We start from the raw sequence: 21,596 nt of genomic DNA on the forward strand, positions 1-21,596 counted from the left end.
AAGACCTCTATTTACGTATGTTAATACATTTGCAGAATATGGGGATTCCATGGGCCTACACTGGGCACTCAGGATTCAGATGGGGAACAGAGTGGAGAAAAAGTTTTCATTGATGGTAAAAGCCTGAAAGGAGAGGGTACTGCAGCAGGACACAAATGCCCACAAGGACTCTTGCTCCCTACTGAAAAAAGCTTGTCACTATAGGTCACTGTAAGGTCATCAGATACTGTCAAGAGGGCACAGGTAAAAACTCACCGTGGGTTGGGGAACGGTAAATGAAAAAGAAAGAAAAAAACCCGTATCTTTGGTAAGAGTAAGGAAGCTAACGTGTGTCCAGACTACGGGATAGATATCCTACATCGGGGTGGGGCAAAAAAACTCTTCCAAACAAGACTCACCAAAGATGCAAGAAGAGTTTTGCTGCCACAAAGAGCTGCAGAATCAGTGGATCCACCCATAATCCTTTAACATATGAAAACCACAAAAAATTTCGAACATCAAGAACTCGAAGAATTCTTTCCATGAGTCCTTTCTTGAGGAATCTACTAGAGAATAAAGCCCATCCAAACAAAAAATGACTTGGAAAACTCTAGCACTTTATTGAAAATCTAAGATTAAAACTAATCTCAGAAGCAGAATAATGTTATACAATAATGCTCTATGTCATGCATTATAGGTTCCAATTAAGTCAAAATAATGCAACCAGAAATGGGAGGTGAATGGAGATGAGATGAGGGAAGTTAGAATAAGCTCATTAAAGGTAATTAGACAGTGAAATAGAACAGGTGCAACACAGTGAATAAAAAAATGTGACGATGGGCATTAAGGTGTAACCACTAGAACAGAAATATTAATCTTGCTAAACACAAAATGAATTTTTTAATAGAAAGTACAGTTTGAAGAGAAAGTAAAATAATAAGTATGATAATTCAACAAATGTGCATGGGTTGAATTTGCCTATTAAGTGTTAAGATTTTGAGCTTAGCTCATGAAGACCTAACTATACACTGTACTGAAGAAACACACCTAAAACAGAATGATTCAGAAAGGCTAAAAATAAAGGGATGGACAAAGTATTCCAGGAAAATGGGAACACTAAAAAAGCAGGGATAGCAACACTGACGTCAGATCAAGTAGGAAGCAAACAATAGGGAAAGATTTTCTATGATTTCAAGCGCATATGCAAAAATGAAATAAAAGGAGAAACTGAAATATCTGACTACATACAGTAAGTGACAAAAAAAAAAAAAACATGATAGCAAAGTAAATAACACAAAATCAGAAGAGTTAACAAACTGGGAAAAAATACTTGCAATACCCGTTAAGAGATAAAGGGCTAGTGTATGTAATATATAAATAAATCTTAAAAATTATGGGGAAAAGTCAAAAACAAAACTCACTAGTAGAAAAAAGGGCAAGACATGAAAAAATTCACAAAACCTAATGTAGAAAGTATTTAACAATTTTGAAAAAAGTATCCAACTATACCCATAAGAAAATACATAGTAAAACCACAATGGAGAAGTTGTGAAGAAACAGGCCTCTACTTGTACTGAAGCACAACCTTCATGTTGGAAAATTGGCAATTTTTAAACAAAACTACATATGCACTTACCTTCTGACATAGCATTTTCACTCTAGGAATAAATCCCAAAGAGAGAACTCCAATAATATGAAAAGATATACCGTTGTTTGTATTTTCTTTGCAATATTTTTTTGTAACTGCAAGACAGGGAAAATAACTTGTACACCCAAACATAGATGAGTGGTTGAATAAATTGACGTCTACCTAATGGGGTACTAGAAAGTTTCTTTTTGTTGTTGTTCTTTGTTTTAAATAAGGAAAATCTTTATGGACAAATTTGCAGTGATTTCCAGGATACATTTTAATTATTTTATTTATTCTTATTTTAGAAAAAAGAGTGTGAGTAGGGGAGAGGGGCAGAGGGGGAGAGAGAATCTTAAGCAGGCTCCGTGCTCAGTGCAAGCCCAACGTGGGGCTCAGTCCCACGACCTTGGGATCATGACCTGAGTCTAAATCAAGAGTTGGAGGCTCAACGAACTGAGCTACCCAGCTATCCTTCAGGATATATTTTTAAATGAAAAAGGTAGTTTATAAAATCATCTAGGAGTGTTAACTTCTGCATTAAAAAAGGAGAAATAAATACATACACATTTATTCATCTGTGCAAAGAGAAACACAGAAAGGATACACCAGGGACTAATGAGATGGATTATCTAGAGGGGATGGGTGGGAATTGGGTAAAAAGAAAAGAAACAATTGGAAAGAGGAGTTGCCACCACCTCTCAGAGTATACCATTTTGTGCACCTCTGACTTATGGAACAATGTTCATGTTTCACACACATGAAGAAAAAATAAAGTAAAATTACCAAGGATGGAAGAAAAATCCTTTAAGGAAAATACATCAGAAACACGTGAACTAAAGTTCATTTCAAATGATGTACTTACTACGTGGAAGAAAGGCATGGAAAATGCACTAACCCAGGTCACTTTTTACTGTTATTACTCTAAAAATTAAATATAATTCACATACCGTATATTCATTCTCTTAAAGCACATAATTCAGTGGATGTTTGTATATTCACAAAATTGTGCAACCAACACCACCATCCAATTGCAGAACACATTCACCAATCCAAAAAAGAATGCCTCCATATCCATTAGCAGTCATTCAGTCACTACTCCTCCCTCCCCTAGCCCTTTGTAATCACTAATTAACTTTGGTCCCTATGGATTTACCTATTTTGGATATTTCATGTAAGTGGAACCATGTTTTTGTTTGGCTTCTTTCTTAACCCAATGTTTTCAAAGTTCATTCAAGTCGAGGTATATATCAATACTTCATTCCTTTCTATGGCTGAGTAGTATTCCATGGTGTATATGTGTGTGTGTGTGTGTGTGTGTGTATATATATATATACATACATATATATATCTATATATATATATAGATTGTTATCCAGTCATCTGTTGATGGTTTTTGGGTTGTTTCTTTCTGGTTATTATGAATAATGTTTTATGAACATTCATGTTTTACTTTTTGTTTGAACATTTTTCAATTCTTTTAAGGTCTACAGCTATTAGTGAAAAGGCAGTTCACATGAGACTCTCATTATGCTTATGTTGGTACACTTGATGGTATTCCACACATCTTTGAATATCTGTTCATTGTTTTTTTTTTTTTTTTAATAGGAAAAAATTGACCAATCTTTAGCTTCACCAAATATTTCTTCTGCCTGTTCCAATCTGCTATTGGCCACTTATGTTGAATTATCCGTATCATTTACTGTACTTTTCAATTCCTAATTTTTTTTTCTCTTATAATTTCTATCTCATTGTTGATATTCTCTATATGGTAAGACTGTGTTCTCAGATTTTATTTTAGTTTTTTAAACATTGTTTCCTTCGGTTCTTTGTACATCTTCTCAAAATGGTTTATTTAACGTCTTTGTTGAATAATTCTGAAGTCTGGGCCTCTTGGGGGGCAGTTTGTTTGCTTTTATTTCTCCGTATATGGGACATACTTTGTTTCTGCAGGTCTTCTAGTATTTTAGAAAACTGGTCATTTTAAGTACTATAATGGTGCAAATCTAAAAATCAGACATTCCTCTCTCCCTAGGGCTTGTTGTTCCTGTTTTTTGTTGCCGTTTAGTGTACTTTTGTGAAACTGTCAAGTCTGGATTCTTTGTTGTGTATGGCCACTGAAGTTTCTGCTTCATTAGTTTAGTGGTACACTAATAACTGGACAGAGATTTCCTTCAATGCCTGGAATCAACACTTCTCCAATTTTGCTGAGAGGCTCTGTGTGTGTGTACGGGGGCACACCTTCAGCACTTAGCCAGGAAGTGGACAATTCCACCTGAGCCTTCATTTCCTGCTTGCGTAGAACCTCAAGGTCAGCTAGAAGTTAAGAGCTTAGCACCTTCTCAGCTCTTTCCTGAACACAGACACAGCCCTATGCATGCACATGACTTGCTTAATTCCAAGAAATGTCAAAACTTATCAAAGTCCCTAAGGATACTGAATTCTCCAGATTTCCTTTCAAGCTTTTTGATAAACGCATTTGCCTCAACTGTTATTCACTGCCTTAGGCAGATGTGATGTTAAACAATTACCTCTGATAGTTTTTGAAAAGTGACATCAGGAGAAAAGGCTTTTCACACTGAGCAAGTTCTTGGTCAAGACAGACTTGCAAGTGGGGTCTTCCAGTGGATAACCACATTGGTCAAATAATGACAGTTCTCAGTGAATGTATCTTTGAAGCAGGTCCAACCCTGTTTTTCTTCCTCTAGTGGCTGCCAGGGTGCTGGTTTTCACTATGATTGTGAGCTGCTGGTTCTCAAAACTATCAAGGATCTGAGGAGTGAGAAGTTGAAAATAGGGCAAGTTAAAATGTCACAAAGATCACTGTTCCTATCAAGATGCATCCTTTCCTGAAAAATACTCCCTGGATTGCAGTCAACCTGTGGCTAACTCCATAGTTCAGAACAGGTTGATTCTGACAATATAGTTTTCTCACTGCTTTTTAGGGAGAGAATTTCAGTATGTCTTTACTCCACCATTTTTGCTGACATCATTTCGGGTAACTTTCAAACTTCGTTTTGAGACCATTTGTCCTTGAGCTAAAGAAAAAAGAACTCTAAAACTATACTGAACTTTGGCTAGTAGACTTGTATTTTGCAGAGGCATCAGTTAGCAATTTTGAAACTAACTTCTGTGTATTCTAGGGATGAGATAATAAGTAAATACACTGTGGATAAGGAGAACCATATTTCTCACTGTTAGATAGCAAAAGGATACAAGACAGCCTGAGTAGGCTCCGGCTGGCCAAATTAAGGACAATTTGAGCATCAAAATAAACAATGGATTTCTAATGCTGACGATTATATAGTAATAGGAATCAGACTGGCCATTCTACATTAAATGACTAGAAGACTGGATAAAATATATAAAACTTAGGTTTTCAGACAATGGACAAAAGGCAGTACAATATAGTAATAACTCAGAGAAAGAAAACAAACCAGTTGAGCGCTTTAGCTCATTGCATGGAGTTTCAAACTACACTGCTGAGGGAAGGAACCCTAGAATAGCTCAGTGGCCTTACTGAAGAGACAGAGTTCGGAGTTTACATAGACTACTGTGACTAGAATTTGAAGCAAAATACTAGAGAGGAAGGAGATGAACAGAAAACAAGTGCTCTGGAGATCTTTGCAGGACCCTGTCAAGCCTATGGCTTAAGACTGATCTGTGCAATGTATGAGGAATCTGCCAAGGCCAGGAAAAAATTCACCAGAAAGGAGTTTGTGAAACAACCTACAAAGGGCCAGGTGTAGTTTGTGTTCTCATCTCACCAGATATAACAAAAGGACTTGCTAAATAAAAGACAAAGCATCAGGCAGGATGCTCAGAATGGGAATGCCTCTGGAGTGGAGCCAAATGAACCCTACACCAAGGTTTCTCAATCTTGGCACTGCTGACATTTTGGGATGGGTAATTTCTTGCTGTATACAAAGTAGAATGTTCACTAGCATCCCCGGCCTATATTCACTAGATGTAACACAAAATATCTGCAGATGTTGCGAAATGTTCCCTAAGGGTAAAACTCCCCAAAACTGAGAGCCACTGCAGACAAGATCATTAAAACAGCTATTAACGTCCCATGTGTTCAAGGAAGTAGAGAAAAACCTGAACACGATAAGAAGACAAATGAAATATTATAACAAAAACAATGGCAAAGAGAGGGGGAGAGAAGAGGAGGAAGAGGAGGAGGAGGAGGAGGAGGAGGAGGAGAGCCACGGATAAAGCAAATGTGTTAATGTTACTGTTTGGAGAACCTGGGTGAAGAATATTGTGCAGTAAAGAATTTGGCTTTGCCCAAAGAGAGAATTGCCTTTGCCACTGGCTTCTTGGAGGTAATCTGAGGAATACCTGATAGAAGTCTCTTTGTTTAGGGCAGCAGCTAGCTACAATCATTTGGGCAATCAACTGATCATGCTTACATATTGCAGCCACCACAAAAATTCTGGACACCAAAACTTGAGTGAGCTTCTAACACTGGCCAAACTCTAAGCACACTGATGCCAGGATGGTAAAGTGTCCTGAGGACAACAGAAGCTTTGTGTTAGTTAGAACCCTCACAGACATGGTCCTATGCATCTCTTCCTTTGAGAGGTTCTAATTTGTACCCTTTCCCTGTAATAAACAGTAACTCTGAATAGGTTTCAGTGTGTGTGTGTGTGTGTGTGTGTGTGTAGGTTTCAGTTAGTTCTGGGAGTTTTGTAGCAAATTTTTGAACCTAAGGGTGTTTGGGGAACCCTTCACCCACAACCCCCACCTCCAAACCTGCAGAGGTGTCAGAAGTATGAGAAGTGACAGTGGTCTCGTGTCTTGTGTGGGCTCTTCCCTCTAACCCTGTAGCTGGGCCCTGATTCCTTGCAGTAGGATAAGAAGTCTAGGACAGACTTGGTGGTCTGGAGGACAGTACTCTCCAAGTCACAATTTGGCTAAACCTGGGTAGGCATGGACACATTTTTCTTTCACCTTTCCTGTAATAATTTTTCATAATTAAAATTTCAATGGAAATTAATTTTAATTTTATATAATTGACATGTCAAAATAAAATTTTTTTTTTTTAATTTTTTTTTCAACTTTTATTTTATTTTTGGGACAGAGAGAGACAGAGCATGAGCGGGGGAGGGGCAGAGAGAGAGGGAGACACAGAATCGGAAACAGGCTCCAGGCTCTGAGCCATCAGCCCAGAGCCTGACGCGGGGCTCGAACCCACGGACCGCGAGATCGTGACCCGGCTGAAGTCGGACGCTTAACCGACTGCGCCACCCAGGCGCCCCTCAAAATAAAATTTTTAAAGCAGGGAAAGTAAATTTTGCATTCAACAGCAAAAAACAATTTTCTTTCTGTATACTCTCTTGAATTCCATTGCTTTAGTTATCTAAATTCTTAAGCTCTTGAAAATGACAGAAATGACTCTCCAGAGCTTATGAATTTCTGCTAACCAGAGGCCTTTTCCTGCCATTAACAGCAACATGGAATTTCCTTATCTTTAGTTAGTTAACCAAGAACCTTTAATTTCTTCCAGAGAAGCCAAAGTGAAACATTTGAAAGGAGTTTCAAAATCCTGTCTTTCTTTGAAATAACAGTACTGTATAGCGAGAATAGGCCCTTCCCCTGTGAGGCATCTCATAACCTCATTCAGTTCTCTGGAAATGCTCCTTCAATCATACCTCCTTCAGGATTTGTCCTTATAAATAAATTCCCATCCATGATTCCACAAAAAAAAATGTTTCTATAAAAGCACATTAAAGTAACTACATGTTATACATTCTTGATATAAACAAGTATTTCTATGCAGTGACATATATAACCAATTTTTTGGTCGTGTTGCTACACTTAAACACGTATGTTTCCTAAAAACTAGAGATAAAATTCAGAAATCAAAAACTGGGAGCTTATTTTAAAAGTCAAAGAGATCACAAATCATTAAAAGTATAATAAAAATTAACATTTATTTTTATAATTTATTGTCTTCATACCCATAATAAAAGTTAACTTAGTTTTGCTAAGAATAACTCTTAGGAAAGATGATCTATTTTAAATAACTATAATTTCCTCATATTTTCCACTGTAAAATATATCTCCTAAACATTCATTTTCAAGGCAAGAAACAAGAGCTACACTTGTCATATTCACTTCATGATAAGTGCACATGACCAAGACCGAGAGAGTTGTGATCTCAGAATTCTTGCACAGAGGGAAGAGTGCGGGTATATTATTAAGAAACAATTTAAGTATGTACTTGATTTGTGCACGGCTTATGTAAACATAACTTTAATAACAGGCTGGTTCACAGAAAGAAGTCCTAATCAATCATCAAATGTAATTTTTTTCCCCTGAAACACAGCAATTTTAGACTGCTGTTCTTTCCGCCTCCTGCTTGCTTCCCATGAAGGATGAAGAGGCAGCTGTGACTGCTGTTTTGTATTTTCAAGTCCTCTCTGTGCACTCCTATTAAACGGATTCTTGAGCTGAAGTTCATTTTGCCGAAAACCTGGGAGGAGAAAGCAAAAATAGTGAAAACTAAATGCCTAAAGACCATACAAGAGAAAGACATTTCATTTTCTCACATCAGCGTTTAAAGAAGGAATTTAATTTTACTTCAATGGTATATATCACAATTTAAAATCTAAGTCTAACAGGAATAGTTTGAAATTGTAATATACATATGAATAGGCAATTTCGGGACACATGCCTTCTAATATTTTAAACAGATGTTTATTGTGTATCTCCTCATGTATGTTGTGCTGTCTTATTTGCATTGAGGAAACAGTTTAAGAAAGAAAACAATGCAGACAACATGGAAGGCCAAGAAAAAAAAAAAGAAAAAGAAGAAAAAGAAAAGAGCATCTTATATTTTCAAAGGAACATCATTAGTTTAGGATATCTGTGTATGATGTAGCCAGAAAATTCACATATATTTACTAAAATACTCGATTTGACCATGGTGATGGGAGGAGAGATGAATTTTTAAAGGGCTACTGACTGATTCCACTGCCTTGTTATTGAACATAAAATTATTATGAGATAAATTACTAAATTCACTCCAATTTAAGACAAAGCTCTTTTTCAATCATAAAATTATCCACCAGATACAAGGGTGGCAAGTTGCTTCTAGTCCTTACATCCTCTTAAATTATAAGATACTTAAAACTACGTTATTTTTTTTTTAACGTTTTATTTATTTTTGAGACAGAGAGAGACAGAGCATGAACGGGGGAGGGGCAGATAGAGAGGGAGACACAGAATCGGAAGCAGGCTCCAGGCTCTGAGCCATCAGCCCAGAGCCCGACGCGGGGCTCGAACTCACGGACCGCGAGATCGTGACCTGAGCCGAAGTCGGCTGCTTAACCGACTGAGCCACCCAGGCGCCCCAAAACTACATTATTTTGAACAAGAAAGTAGCGTTTGTGAGAAACACATCAGCCAGAAAAGACATGAATTAATGCATGTTTATAGAATGAGGGTGGGGGAAAGGGAGACAAAAATGTAACAGAGATTTTAAGTAGTACGTGGGAAGTGTAATTTCTCCACTGCAACTTAGACATCATTCACTGTCAAAAGCGTTCTCAAGATCTCCTTAAAAAGTAAATGTCGTAACATTACACAAACAAACGCACACAGTTTGGGACAACATTTCCAAAACATTTATTGTACACAGAATTCAAAACGTCCTGCATGCTACACAAATCACATGTGGTCTAGAAATCTGATATAATACTCAGAGTGGCTCTAGTGATGAAGAACAAAGAGTTTAAATGTTAAAAGAAACTGCTTCATAAAAAATGAGATTTAAATAAGGCAGGCTTCTAAACTAATATATATATTTAGATAATTAGGTAAAGTATATTTGTAGGTGTAAACACATTATAAATTAAATTCTATAAATATATAAGCTAAGCGAAAAAACAAAAGCCCTTCCACTTGGGTCTCCTCACTGGGAAAATGTGGGGGGTGCCTGCAGTTTACAGTTACTCTGTGTCTGAATATAAGGTGAATGAGGCAGATGCCAAGTGTCTGCCAGACCTACTTTTCTTTTCCTCCTGGGTGCACAGCCAGGATACATTCCCCATCCTGACCACAGCTAGATGAGGCCATGAAGCTGAGTTATAGCCAAAGACATGTGAACAAAAGGTCTGATCAGAAAAACCTCACATTCGATCCTTTAATCTCTCTCTCTGCTCCCAGAGAGCACAGAGAAATCCCAGAGGCACGAGATGGAAGGAGGCTGCAAAGAGCACATAGGCTGTGACGAATGAGAATTCAATCACCACGATTTGGTGGCTGCTTGCTACAGCAGGCAGTCTACTACGAATAAGAGCAAAGTGCCACTCGGAAGGAGGATGCAGCCATCACAACAACATGTACAGTTGGCAGTGGCTCGGCCGTTCAGTGGTAGGTGGTAAGGAAATGGATACCCGAGGCTGAAAAGTGGGCATATCTCCCATGCCAATGGAATGGGTAGAACTGTGGCCATTCTCACTGTTGCCAAGTGAGAACCTGGGAGGCAGCCTGTATGCCTATGGAGTTCCCAACACCAGGGTAGGTGGTGGGAAAGAATAAAAGAATTAGTGTACTGATGGCTCTTTGGCAACAGACTACAAAAAAGAGCAGCGTCCAGGAAAGAACTGGCCAGCTCACAGACAGAAACTGAAAGCAACAGAGAATCCAGATATCTGGGAACTAACTTAAGGTTAAGAAAAGCCTTTGGACTTTGAAAGTAAGACGGGAGACTAAGATTTTAAGCAGTAAAGGCCTCTGGAGATTCAGCCCCAGAGCAAAGTTAAGAGTAGAGTATGGCCTTCTCAACCAAACCTGAGAGTCTCAACACAGCAGACACATGGAATGATGCTTGGGGTGGGGAAAAAAATACCCTCAAACATAAAGAAAGCAAGTTTGACAACTTGCTCTAGGAAAAAATTGGTGGTGTGGTGACTAGCTCATGGATGGACTAACGGGAAATGAAGAAGTCAGAAATCCACTAAGTTTTGGAGGGACCTGTGTTGTGACAGAAACCCTAAGTCTGGGCTGAAAAAACTCTCTTGACTGTGAAAGACTCTGAACGGTCTCCAGGACCATATGTTTTTACCAGTCACTTGGTGCAGCCCCCAGGGAAATTATACCAAATGTCTGCTTCAGGTGTGGTCATAGAACAAAAACCTCCCAAGAAGACAGTCAGAAGCCAGGAAGAACAATGGACAAGGAAGTTCCTCCAGCTCCTTTACAATTTTTGCTCAGTAGTGGTAGACATGTTATGTGCCTCCCAATTCTCTCTTAACTGACTGGAAGTTTATATTGTGGTTACCTTGTCCCTGATCTGCCACTAAATATTTGGTTATGAGCTGGGGACGGGCAGTCTGTGTTTAAGTGGCCAGGCCACCAAACTTGGGGCAGTCCCATCCAGGAAACCAGATGGAAAGTACCGCCTCATCCAGGGGATGGATGATGCTGGGCTGGGACTCTGAGGTGGATTCCCTGGGAAGGAGAGAAGTGTGCTCTGTTTGGGGGAGGGGCAGTGAAATGGAATCTCTCACATCTGGTGATGGAAGGATGGTCAGTGGCAGACAGTTACGTGTTTAAGAAATTCCACTTTCTTTTTTCCTCCTAACCACACAATTAGACAACGTTTCTTAGCTCCCCTGTGGCTAAATGGCACCATATAATTGAATTCTGGCTAATGAATTATGAGTGTAACTGATTCCTGCCACTTTCTGGCCTGGCCCATGAAAACCTCCTGCACAATTCTCCATGTACTTCTTCCCTTCTGCTGGCCAAACGGAAACTGCAGGAGAAAGGAGCCACAAGATGAAAGGAGCCTGATCCTTGAATTACTCTATGAAACTGTCAATTCACAGTGGACTGTGATGTGAGTGAAAAACAGATTTTCATTATTTTAAGCCAGTGAGAGTCAGGGATTATGTATAGAAGTGAGACTACCCAAATATATTTAATTTGACTTGTTATGAATTAATGTGAAAATACTTTTACTCTTAACCCAGAAAGTAACATACTTGTTACTGAATATTTAATAGTATGGTGCTAAGACATAACGTATGTGATAACTCAGTTCAAGAGAAATCAAATAGAGCCAATATGTCCTGGTAAGTTTTATTTACACCTTTCCTCCTGGCACAGATAGGTAATAACAACAACAACAAAAAAACCAATTACAATTTAAAAATCACACTGATAATTAGAAAATGTTCTGTTCCCCTTTCTGTGGGTACATAATTCATTCAGACTATTAAGCAACCCGGAGTTTTTATCCTTCCATTCTGGAAAAGCATCAGTTAACTATATAGAAAGGGCAGGAAGCCAGTAATACATACCTGGGGTTTTGCTTTTTGGAGGCTGTTCTCTGTAATTTCCAAAAGAAGAAAAGACCATTAGGACTTTAAAAAGATAAATAACTTTACAAAGATAAAATAAAATAAACTAGGGATAAAACTCAAAGGACTATCGCACTCCCTCATCCCCCCAACAATCGTTAAAAAAATGATAACCGCCCCCCCCCCAAGTTTTAGCTGTATCAAAGTTTGATTTTACAATCAGTATTTACAACCAATATTACAACAGAAACGTGTGAATTTCCTTCTCACCCCACTTCCTTACAGGGACTTCTGGTCATAAAATATCCTATCTTGGTTAATCTATTGTCTCCACTCTTGAAGACCATCCAGACAAAAAATTTCTAAAGTCTTCATAAAGCAGGAAAGAGTCACATGTAACAAAAATTAAGATTTACATTTTGTGAGAGATGGAAGGGATAACGGTATGTTATTCTCAAGTGAGAAAAGAAATGGAGCCTTGTGAGGCAGGTTTGGGACACATAAAAACGATTTTAATTAATTTTAAGGTTCCAAATATGGTTGTGTGTCTTTCTACACTTACTTCCCTGGAAAATGTTAACATCACAAGTTTCTGTTCTATTAAAAATTATCCCTGACTTTACAAAAACAATTTTCTGAAGAAAATAGCTGTTACTGAAGAAATAATGTAACCATGTGAAGCTATCTCCTACCAGATTAGAATTACAAATGAAATTAAACTTACTGACTTATCACAGGAGAGCTGTGGAAACTGGTGGTGAATAGCAGGGACAGAGGCAGCAACATTACCAAATACACAGGAGTCCGGAGAAGCTCAGTGAGAGCAAGCATTTCATAAGAAAAGGACTGATGTTTAAAATGATGGCTCTGGGTTGTCAAAAACATAGCCCTCTGTTCTTTTTTTTTAATTTTTTTTTTTAATGTTTATTTATTTTTGAGACAGAGACAGAGCGTGAACAGGGGAGGGGCAGAGAGAGAGGGAGACACAGAATTGGAAACAGCCTCCAGGCTCTGAGCTGTCAGCCCAGAGCCTGACACGGGGCTCGACCCACAAACTGTGAGATCATGACCTGAGCTGAAGTCGGATGCTTAACTGACTGAGCCACCCAGGCGCCCCAAAGCCCACTGTTCTTTTCAGAAAGTTCTATTTAAAGAGTAAGATATGTGAGATATTTTCAAAAGGTTTTCATCAAAAGCAAATTCAAAGTTTGAAGACTTTGGTCATCTAAGGGATAAACTTAAATTAGCTGGACAAATTACCTGGCTACAGGATAAATGTGGCACTGCCATTTAGGTATTTTAAACAATTTTTATTTTAAGATGTCCCCTTTCTTTTAAAGCTTATTTATTTATTTTGAGAGAGAGAGGACAAAGCAGGGCAGAGAGAGGCAAAGAGACAGAGAATCTCAAGCAGGCTCCAACAGTCAGCACAGAGCCCAATGTGGGGCTTGAACCCAGAACCATGCGTGAGATCATGACCTGAGTTGAAATTGAGTCAGATGCTCAGCCAACTGAGTCACCCAGGCACCCTCCCATATGTGTATTTGTAAATATGATCCGAATATAACATTCAAAAGGGCCAAGTCTAAACAAAGGATGTGTTGTATAAATTACATGTATGTATGGGAGAGATTCTGTCGTAGTTAGGATGTGCAGATATTTCTTATCTTTAAAAAAATTAAGAACTAATAATTATTTTAGGATAGAAAAAATACTCTTACCTTCTGGAGATTTTAGATCCAGATAAAGAATGGAAAAACACTGACTCAAACTTCCTTGATTCTGTACTTGACGGGTTTTTGTCTTTTCTTATATTCTGATGGGTTTCAAGTAGATCTTCTTCAGGTAACACTTTTTTGGGGGGGTTTTGTTCCTTAACTGAAGAATGGCAACTACTTTCTTTCTTTCGTGTCCGTCTGACTTTCCCAATGAAGAAGTCATCACCACTGTCACTATCCTCAGACATTGAAGACTGTTTGTAAAACCTTTCTTCTGTGCTATCATCAAAATACTCCTTTTCTTCTTCCTGTAATTCTTCTCCATCACTGTTATCACCAAGGGAGCTATTGGACCCTTTACTTTTTTTAGTTTTACTTATTGTTTTCATTTTTGGGTCAGCAGGTGTCTTCCGCGGTTCAGATGGAACTACAGAATCCCTTTCAGAAGGCTTTGATGGAGAATCTGGAATGTCTACAGCATTGGGTCCATGTTCCATCTTGGTTATTTTTTCTTTTGAATTTCTTGGTTTCTTTGCCGATATTTTGGCTTCTTTCTCTTTTTGCTCACTGACAATAGTTCCTTCATGCTGTAACTTACTGGCATCATCATTTGAACACAAAGTGTCCTTGGAATGATTTTCTACTGAAGCATTCTTTGATGAGTTAATTTCAACAACATTTTGTCTTGCATCTTTAAAAGCTTTGACAGCAGCTGCAAAAGAAATAGCACATGACTTGCTTCAGCATTAAAACAGATAATAAAACATAACTGTTTCAGTACAGTATTTCTTCAACTATTTGGATATACTTAAGAGGACAACTGCAATTATATATGCAAATATATATATGCAAATATATATGATAGATCTGAACCCACAGAAGAACTCTAGTGACTTTATTTTATTTTTTTTATTATTTTTTTTTTTAATTTTTTTTAAAGTTTATTTATTTTTTTGGGGACAGAGAGAGACAGAGCATGAACGGGGGAGGGGCAGAGAGAGAGGGAGACACAGAATCGGAAACAGGCTCCAGGCTCTGAGCCATCAGCCCAGAGCCCGACGTGGGGCTCGAACTCACGGACTGCGAGATCGTGACCTGGCTGAAGTCGGACGCTTAACCGACTGCGCCACCCAGGCGCCCCTCTAGTGACTTTAAAAACCAAACTGAGAAATGCTCAGAGGTATTCAATTTAAAACTCTAAAATTAACCATCCTTTCAGGCCTTGGAATTATGAAAAACAGTGGAAACTTCAGTGAATACAAATAAGAAAAATAAAATGGCCACTTCAATTTCTTTAGCAAAATTGTGTTGATATGGTTGTGGCACATTATAAATCGTGCTTTCAGACATAAAAATAAATATCTTCTAATCTGTGACAACATTTAATTCTTTCAACGCATTTTATAATAATGAAAATTATGTGAGTATGTGACAACATTTAATTCTTTCAACGCATTTTATAATAATGAAAATTATGTGAGTACGTGGCCACATCAAAAGTAATATTAATAATTACATTAATATTTAGCAAACCAGTTGTATTAAAATTTACCATGAATATATGTTATATATATAAATACATACATATTTATATATTAGAATTTAGGAAAAAATACAGATTTAATTTTTCATTAGACATCAGATAACTTCCATATCAGGCACCTTACCACATTTAAAAATATTTGAAGGAGATATTTATAAAAGGTCCTCAAAATGAAAAAAAAAAAAACATAGAATAAATAAATCAATAGCCATTTATTCAGAATCATATACCCAAGTGCATTTAGGTACATGGCTTAAAAGTCATTTAATTCATACCTTTTAGCACATCTATTTTTTTCTTCAGAAGAGGATGCACTGCTAGCCTAGCAATTGCTCTTTCAGTTGCAGTAGAATCAGGCTGCAAATTGAAATAATAAACATGGGAATAAAAGCCAGATAGTACTATTAAGAAGTGAGTAAAAGAAAATCTATCGTAATTTTTTTATTTTTTTATTTTTTCAATATATGAAATTTATTGTCAAATTGGTTTCCATACATCACCCAGTGCTCATCCCAAAAGTATCGTAATTTTTTTAAAACGAAGAGCTAGGTAACAGGAATTTGTCAGTATTCTCATTAGATAAATCACTTGTATAATCCATGATGAAGAAAAAATAAAGCTCATGGTGACAAAAATAATACTGCCCTGAACAATTAAATCATCTAATCAGGAACACCTCGGTGGCTCAGCTGGTTAAGCAGCAGACTCTTGCTTTTGGCTCAGGTCATGATCTCATGGTCTGTGAGATCGAGCCCAGGGTTAGGCTCTGTGTTGCCAGTGCAGAGCCTGTTTGGGATTCTCTCTCTCTCTGCCCCTCCTCCACTCATACTCTCTTTCTCAAAACAAATAAACTTAAAAAAATTATGTCATCCATTAACAAATATTCTTTGTGGTCTTAGTATATCTCCAGAACTGTGGTAGGCATCCTGTGTGATGGGGAGGGGGAGTGGGGGGTAAGCCCCTGCTTTCAAAGAGCTTAAAAAATCTAGTTAAAAATAGACTAAATAAATATGAAAGAACCAAATAACATATTAGTACTAAGCTGGGTGATTCAAAATATTGTACTGTTTGAAATTCCAGTTAACAGAGATATAGAAATTATCTGATGTTAAATATCTGTATTTTGAATGTCTCAATATCTCTACTGTACTCTCAGAATGTTCTACCAGTGCTTGGCTGATAGCCAACACTTCATAAACTTGATGATGCCTGAATGGAAGCTGATTATATATAATAGTTAATATATTTATGAATTTAGAAAAACCAATGATTTGGGATAATTTCTTTGAAAATCATCTGTAGGCTGACAACTTCCAAATTTCTAACTGCTACTCTAACTTGAGATTGAGGCTCCTGTATGAACCTCCTGCTTGACATATTAAAAGAGAATTCTTTGATATCCTTCCCAAACCTACTTCTTCAGTCTTTCCTATCTTATTATATGTAATTTCAATTTTGCTGGTTGTTCAGAACTAAAACTTTAAGAATTCTCCTATCACATTTCTCCTTCCTTCAGAGCTCACAATTATTCCTTTAGCAAATCTTATAGTTCCAAATGCAAAATAGATTCAGGGCCAGTCATTTCTCACCACTTCTGCTGTTAAGACTTTTGACCAATTCACCAACACCTCTCACCTGCAGCACCAACGAAATATCCTCAAACCTGGTCACCTGCTCCCCTACACCTGATTTTCCATATAGCATCACAGGGAGTTTTTAAAAGGTAACCAGATCATGGTATGTCCTTATCTCTTCTTCTTCAAGCTTTACTGCCTTCTGATGCTTAGGCTATTCCAATATATGCTCTTCTCTACCTGGAATGGTATACTCCCAAGTATATACATGGCTGATCATCTCCTATTATTCATGTATCTGCTCAAATGTTATCTGAACTAACACAACACTTGCCATAATTCTTTATTTACTTCACATCACTTAGCACCGCATGTCAGTGCAGGTATTTTCCTATCTGTGAGGCAGGGGCTTTGTTTTCCTCATTGCTACAGACATAGTGCTTGGATTGGTAACTGGTAACAGGCTGGATTCGATAAACATCTCATAAAACAAGTGAATACATTTCACTAGTGTGTCACGTAGAGTTGTCAGTCTTAAATGTCTTTATTTTAAATTTACTCTTCATTGTTAATGGACCAATATAAAGCTTTTTTTCCCTTAGTAATACAAACTTATGAGTACATTAGTAAGTGCAAGATGATGGCAGTTTGAAGTCTACCGTGTTTGAAGGACTTATCCAGGCAATGTACAAGAATCAGTTGCATTTCTATGAAATAGCTAAAAGGAAAATAAAGAAAACAATCCTATTTACAGTATCATAAAAAATGATAAAATACTTAGGAATAAATACAACAAAGGAAGTGAAAGATCTTTACACTTAAAACTCGATAAGACTTTAATAACAAATCAAAGAGGTTGCAAATAATTGTAAAGGTATCTGTAATTATAGATTGGAAAAATTAGTATTGTTAAAATATCCACAGTTCCAAAACTACCTATAAATTCAATGCAATCCCTATAAAAATGCCAATGGCATTTTTCATGGAAATAAAAAAAAAATCCTACAATTTGTATGAAACCACAAAAGACTCTGAATAGCCAGAGCAATCTTGAGATAGAAGAACAAAGCTGGAGGCATTATGCTTCCTAATCTCAGACTATAGTACCAACTTTTAGTAATAAAATAGTATGGTATTAAAATAAAAACAGACCCCATAGACTAATGGAATAGAAAGGAGAACCCAGAAATAAACATTTGCATGTACAGTAAACAGCTTTTTGATGAGGGAGTCAAGAATACATGACAGGAGAAAAGACAGTCTTTTAAATAAATGGTATTAGAAAAACTGGATATTCATATGCCAAAGAATGAAACGAGACCCATATCTTACCACTCACAAAAATTAACTTAAACTGGACTAAGAAGACTGAAATGTGAGAAGTGAAACGGTAAAACTCCTAGAAGAACACGTAGGGAAAAAAATTCCATGACAGTGGTTGTGGCAATAACTTTTTTTTGGATGTGATACCAACGGCACAAGCACCAAAAGCAAAAATAAACTAGTGGGGTAAGATCAAACTACAAACTTGCTGCGAAACATAAGAAACAGTCAACCAAGTGGAAAGGCAATCTACAGAATGGGAGAAAATATTTGCAAACCATATCTCAGATGAGGAGCTAAAATCCAAAATATGGAAGGAACTTATACAACTCAACAGCAAATAAATAAAACAAATAAAAATAAAATCTGATTAAAACATGGGCAGAGGACTTGAACAGATACTTTTCCAAGTAAGAAATGGCCAACAGGTACATGAGAGGAAGCTCAACATTACTAATCTCTGGGGAAATGCAAATCACCCAAAACCCTGATGAGAGATCATCTCATACCTGTCAGAATGGCTAGTATCAAAAAAAAACAAGAGCTAACAAGTGTTGGTGAGCATGAAGAGAAAAGGGAACCCTGGCACACTGCTGGTGAGAATGAAACTAGTACAGACACTAGGGAAAACACAGGAGGCTCCTAAACAAATTAAAAATAGAAGCAAATGAAGTTCAGTTATCTCAGAGAGATGCTGTGTTCACTGAAGTATTATTCATGATAGACAAGACATGGGAACAACCAGGAGTCCACTGATAAATGGAGTGAATAAAGAAAATGTGGTGTCTATATACATATATATGTAAGTATACACATATATATATACACATATATATACACAACGGAATATTATTTAGCCATGAGAAAGAAGAAAGTTCTTCCATTTGCAACAATGTGGATGAACCTGGTAGGCATTACAATGAGTGAAATAAATCAGACAGAGAAAGACAAATACTGGACTTGGAATTTAAAAATACCCAAACTCACAGAGACAAGACCAGATTGTTGGTTGCCAGAGACTGGTGTTAGTGGTGCAGGAAAAGTGGTGGAGGGGGAGACTTCAGTCAAAGGGTACAAACCTCCAGTAAAAAGATGAATAACATCTAGAGATCTAATACTCACCAGGTGATTATACATAACTATACTCTATTATATACTTGCAAGTTTCTGAAAGAGTAAATCTTAAATGTTTTCACCACACAAAAAAATTTTAATTATATAAGGTGACAGATGTGTTAATTAATTAACCTTATTATGGTGATCTTTCACAATATATATGTGTATCAAACCATCAAGTTGTAGAACTTAAACTTACACAATGTTTGCTACATGTCAATTATATCTCAATAAAACTAGAAACAAAAAATAAAAAAAAATTACCAAAATATTTAAAGTTACTATATCAGCATCTGTAGGCAAAAAGAAAAGAAATAGTTTCTCAAATTCTCATTCATTTAGCTGGAAATCTATTTAACAATAACACTGTCTTGTAGTTAATGTGACAAACCTACTTTGTGCACTATGGTATCTGCAAATATACATTTCAACATGTCCTTATTACTTCTAATTTTTATAAATTGGCAATTTTGATAAGGTCAGCTACTTAACACCACCGCCAAATATCTTAGAGAACAAAGTACTCCTGTTATACTGAAATCTGAAAAAATGTCAAAGCTATTTAAGAATACTTAAACATCAAGAGATAATACAGTGTAGAAATTTCATGAAAATCTTGGTGAGTATGTGAAGGTGCACAAAACATTTCATTTTTCTGGCAAAATGAAATTGAACACTGAGAGGATCAGCCCCGTCATTTTTAGATCTGACACAAAAAGGACTTTGGAGGGGGTTGAAAATGCATTACCAGAATGTTTGATCTGGAAGAGTTTATTAGAGAAATGAAAAAACACAACAAACAAACACAAACAAAACAAAACAAAACAAAAGCAGAGCCAGAGATAGTCAGTGCCCTGTCTAAAGCCATGAAACTAATGGCAAATCAACAGTAGCCAGAATGCAGAAACTCCTAGAAATTTAAGCTTCTTCCCTTTGCCGACCAGCAATCTTTGTAAAAAGAATGCATTGTACAGAACTCCTTAAGGTACATCTAGTCCTTCAAACTTCCTTACATTTAGTGGCCAGTTGTTTTCAATTAATTTAGATCTGTTCTTGATGGTCTGTTACTAATTTGCAAATCTGAGTAGCTTATGATTTGGGGAGTAGAATTCTAACTGGGAAAAAGGGCAAACCGAAAAACTGTTAATGGCATATACATACTTACATGCTTTATCAATACTAAGGATTTCAGTTAGACCAATAAAAAATGTGACACATGTATTTCTTAAAATATTTGATTTTAAAAAACTCTTAGTTAAAAATATCACATTTTATAAGCGAAAACAACCATTTAAATAAACTTCATTTCTCCTAAGGAAACAATGCCAAATTTAACATTTTAAACTTCTTTTGAAGTTTATTCTTAATACAGCAATTTGAATTCATTCAATGCATTTTTTGAATTTAAATTTTAACAAGAGGTAAAGGGAATACAGACCAATGATTTTACCCAATAATTAGACTAAACAGTCCTGACTTGATTTCAAGATTAGCCAGCAAGTTGGGAAGAAGCTAAACTCACAGTCCAGTTTCTGAACTCAGTCTAGTATTCTCTATCAGTTTTCTTCTAAAGTATGTGAGATGACTTTTCTCTCATTCTGTGACTCCCCTCCAAGCCCCCTCGAAGCTTTCTGGAAAGGAATCAAACATAATTATGAACAAAGAGGCTTGTGAACTGAGTGGGGGCAGATTCGTGGCGCTGGCAGTGCCCTGGGTCTCCGCTGCAAGCCGCCAGGTCTCCATTCTGCTGAGGACACTGGGCGAGGTGTAAGAGCTCACAAGAACAAGCAGGGCAGAAGCTGCCATGAGACCCTTCAAATCCTTTACCCCTCCTTATTTTGTTACTGGTCACCTTTCTGCCTCACTTACGTTTTCCCTCTTTATATTTACTGTTACTTACGTTTATATTAACATGCCTCAAGATGTGAAAGCACGGACTTACACATTAAGGACACAAACATCCTCTTCCGAGGCTCACAATCTTGCCCTAATTTCAAAGGTTAAGACAATAATGTATAAAATAAGTGAATGTGATAAACCTCCTTGGAGAGATGAAAAATGTTATGGTGGTTTATAGAAGAAATTCAGTCATATACCTTAAATTTAAATGAACTTATTTATTGTGAAGCTTAAAATGCTAAGTATTCTCTATGAACAGATTTTACACCTGCGTGAAAAAAGCCTTCACAATATTAGAGGATGTGTGAAGGAACCACAGCTTTCCTTATTTAACACTGACACAACATTTGCCATGGAAAATTCTCAGGAAACTGTGGTTTTCACACACCTCCAGTTTCTTCCATTTCAAATAAATTACATAAAAAAAGGGAAAACACCTCATCTTTTTATGGAAAAATTTTATTTTGGCATCTGGGTATTTATTATGAACACAAGCATTTG

At 36.9% G+C, this 21,596-nt stretch overlaps 1 protein-coding gene across 1 annotated transcript in view; it reads right to left on the reverse strand.

The window, feature by feature from the left end:
- Window positions 1-7,519: 7,519 nt before the first annotated feature.
- The window catches only part of SRFBP1 (serum response factor binding protein 1), a 67,613-nt gene continuing 53,536 nt past the window's right edge, over window positions 7,520-21,596 (reverse strand). The window contains exons 5-8 of the mRNA XM_086705617.1: window positions 15,459-15,540; window positions 13,644-14,352; window positions 11,923-11,951; window positions 7,520-8,087 (exon numbers count right to left, since the gene is read on the reverse strand). Of these exons, the coding sequence (XP_086561743.1) occupies window positions 7,903-8,087; window positions 11,923-11,951; window positions 13,644-14,352; window positions 15,459-15,540 (1,005 nt within the window). The 3' untranslated portion in view covers window positions 7,520-7,902. The remainder of the gene's footprint in view (window positions 8,088-11,922; window positions 11,952-13,643; window positions 14,353-15,458; window positions 15,541-21,596) is intronic.

Source organism: Puma concolor, chromosome A1, assembly GCF_028749965.1.
Source record: "Puma concolor isolate L17-30 chromosome A1, mPumCon1.1.hap2, whole genome shotgun sequence".
NCBI lineage: Eukaryota > Metazoa > Chordata > Mammalia > Carnivora > Felidae > Puma > Puma concolor.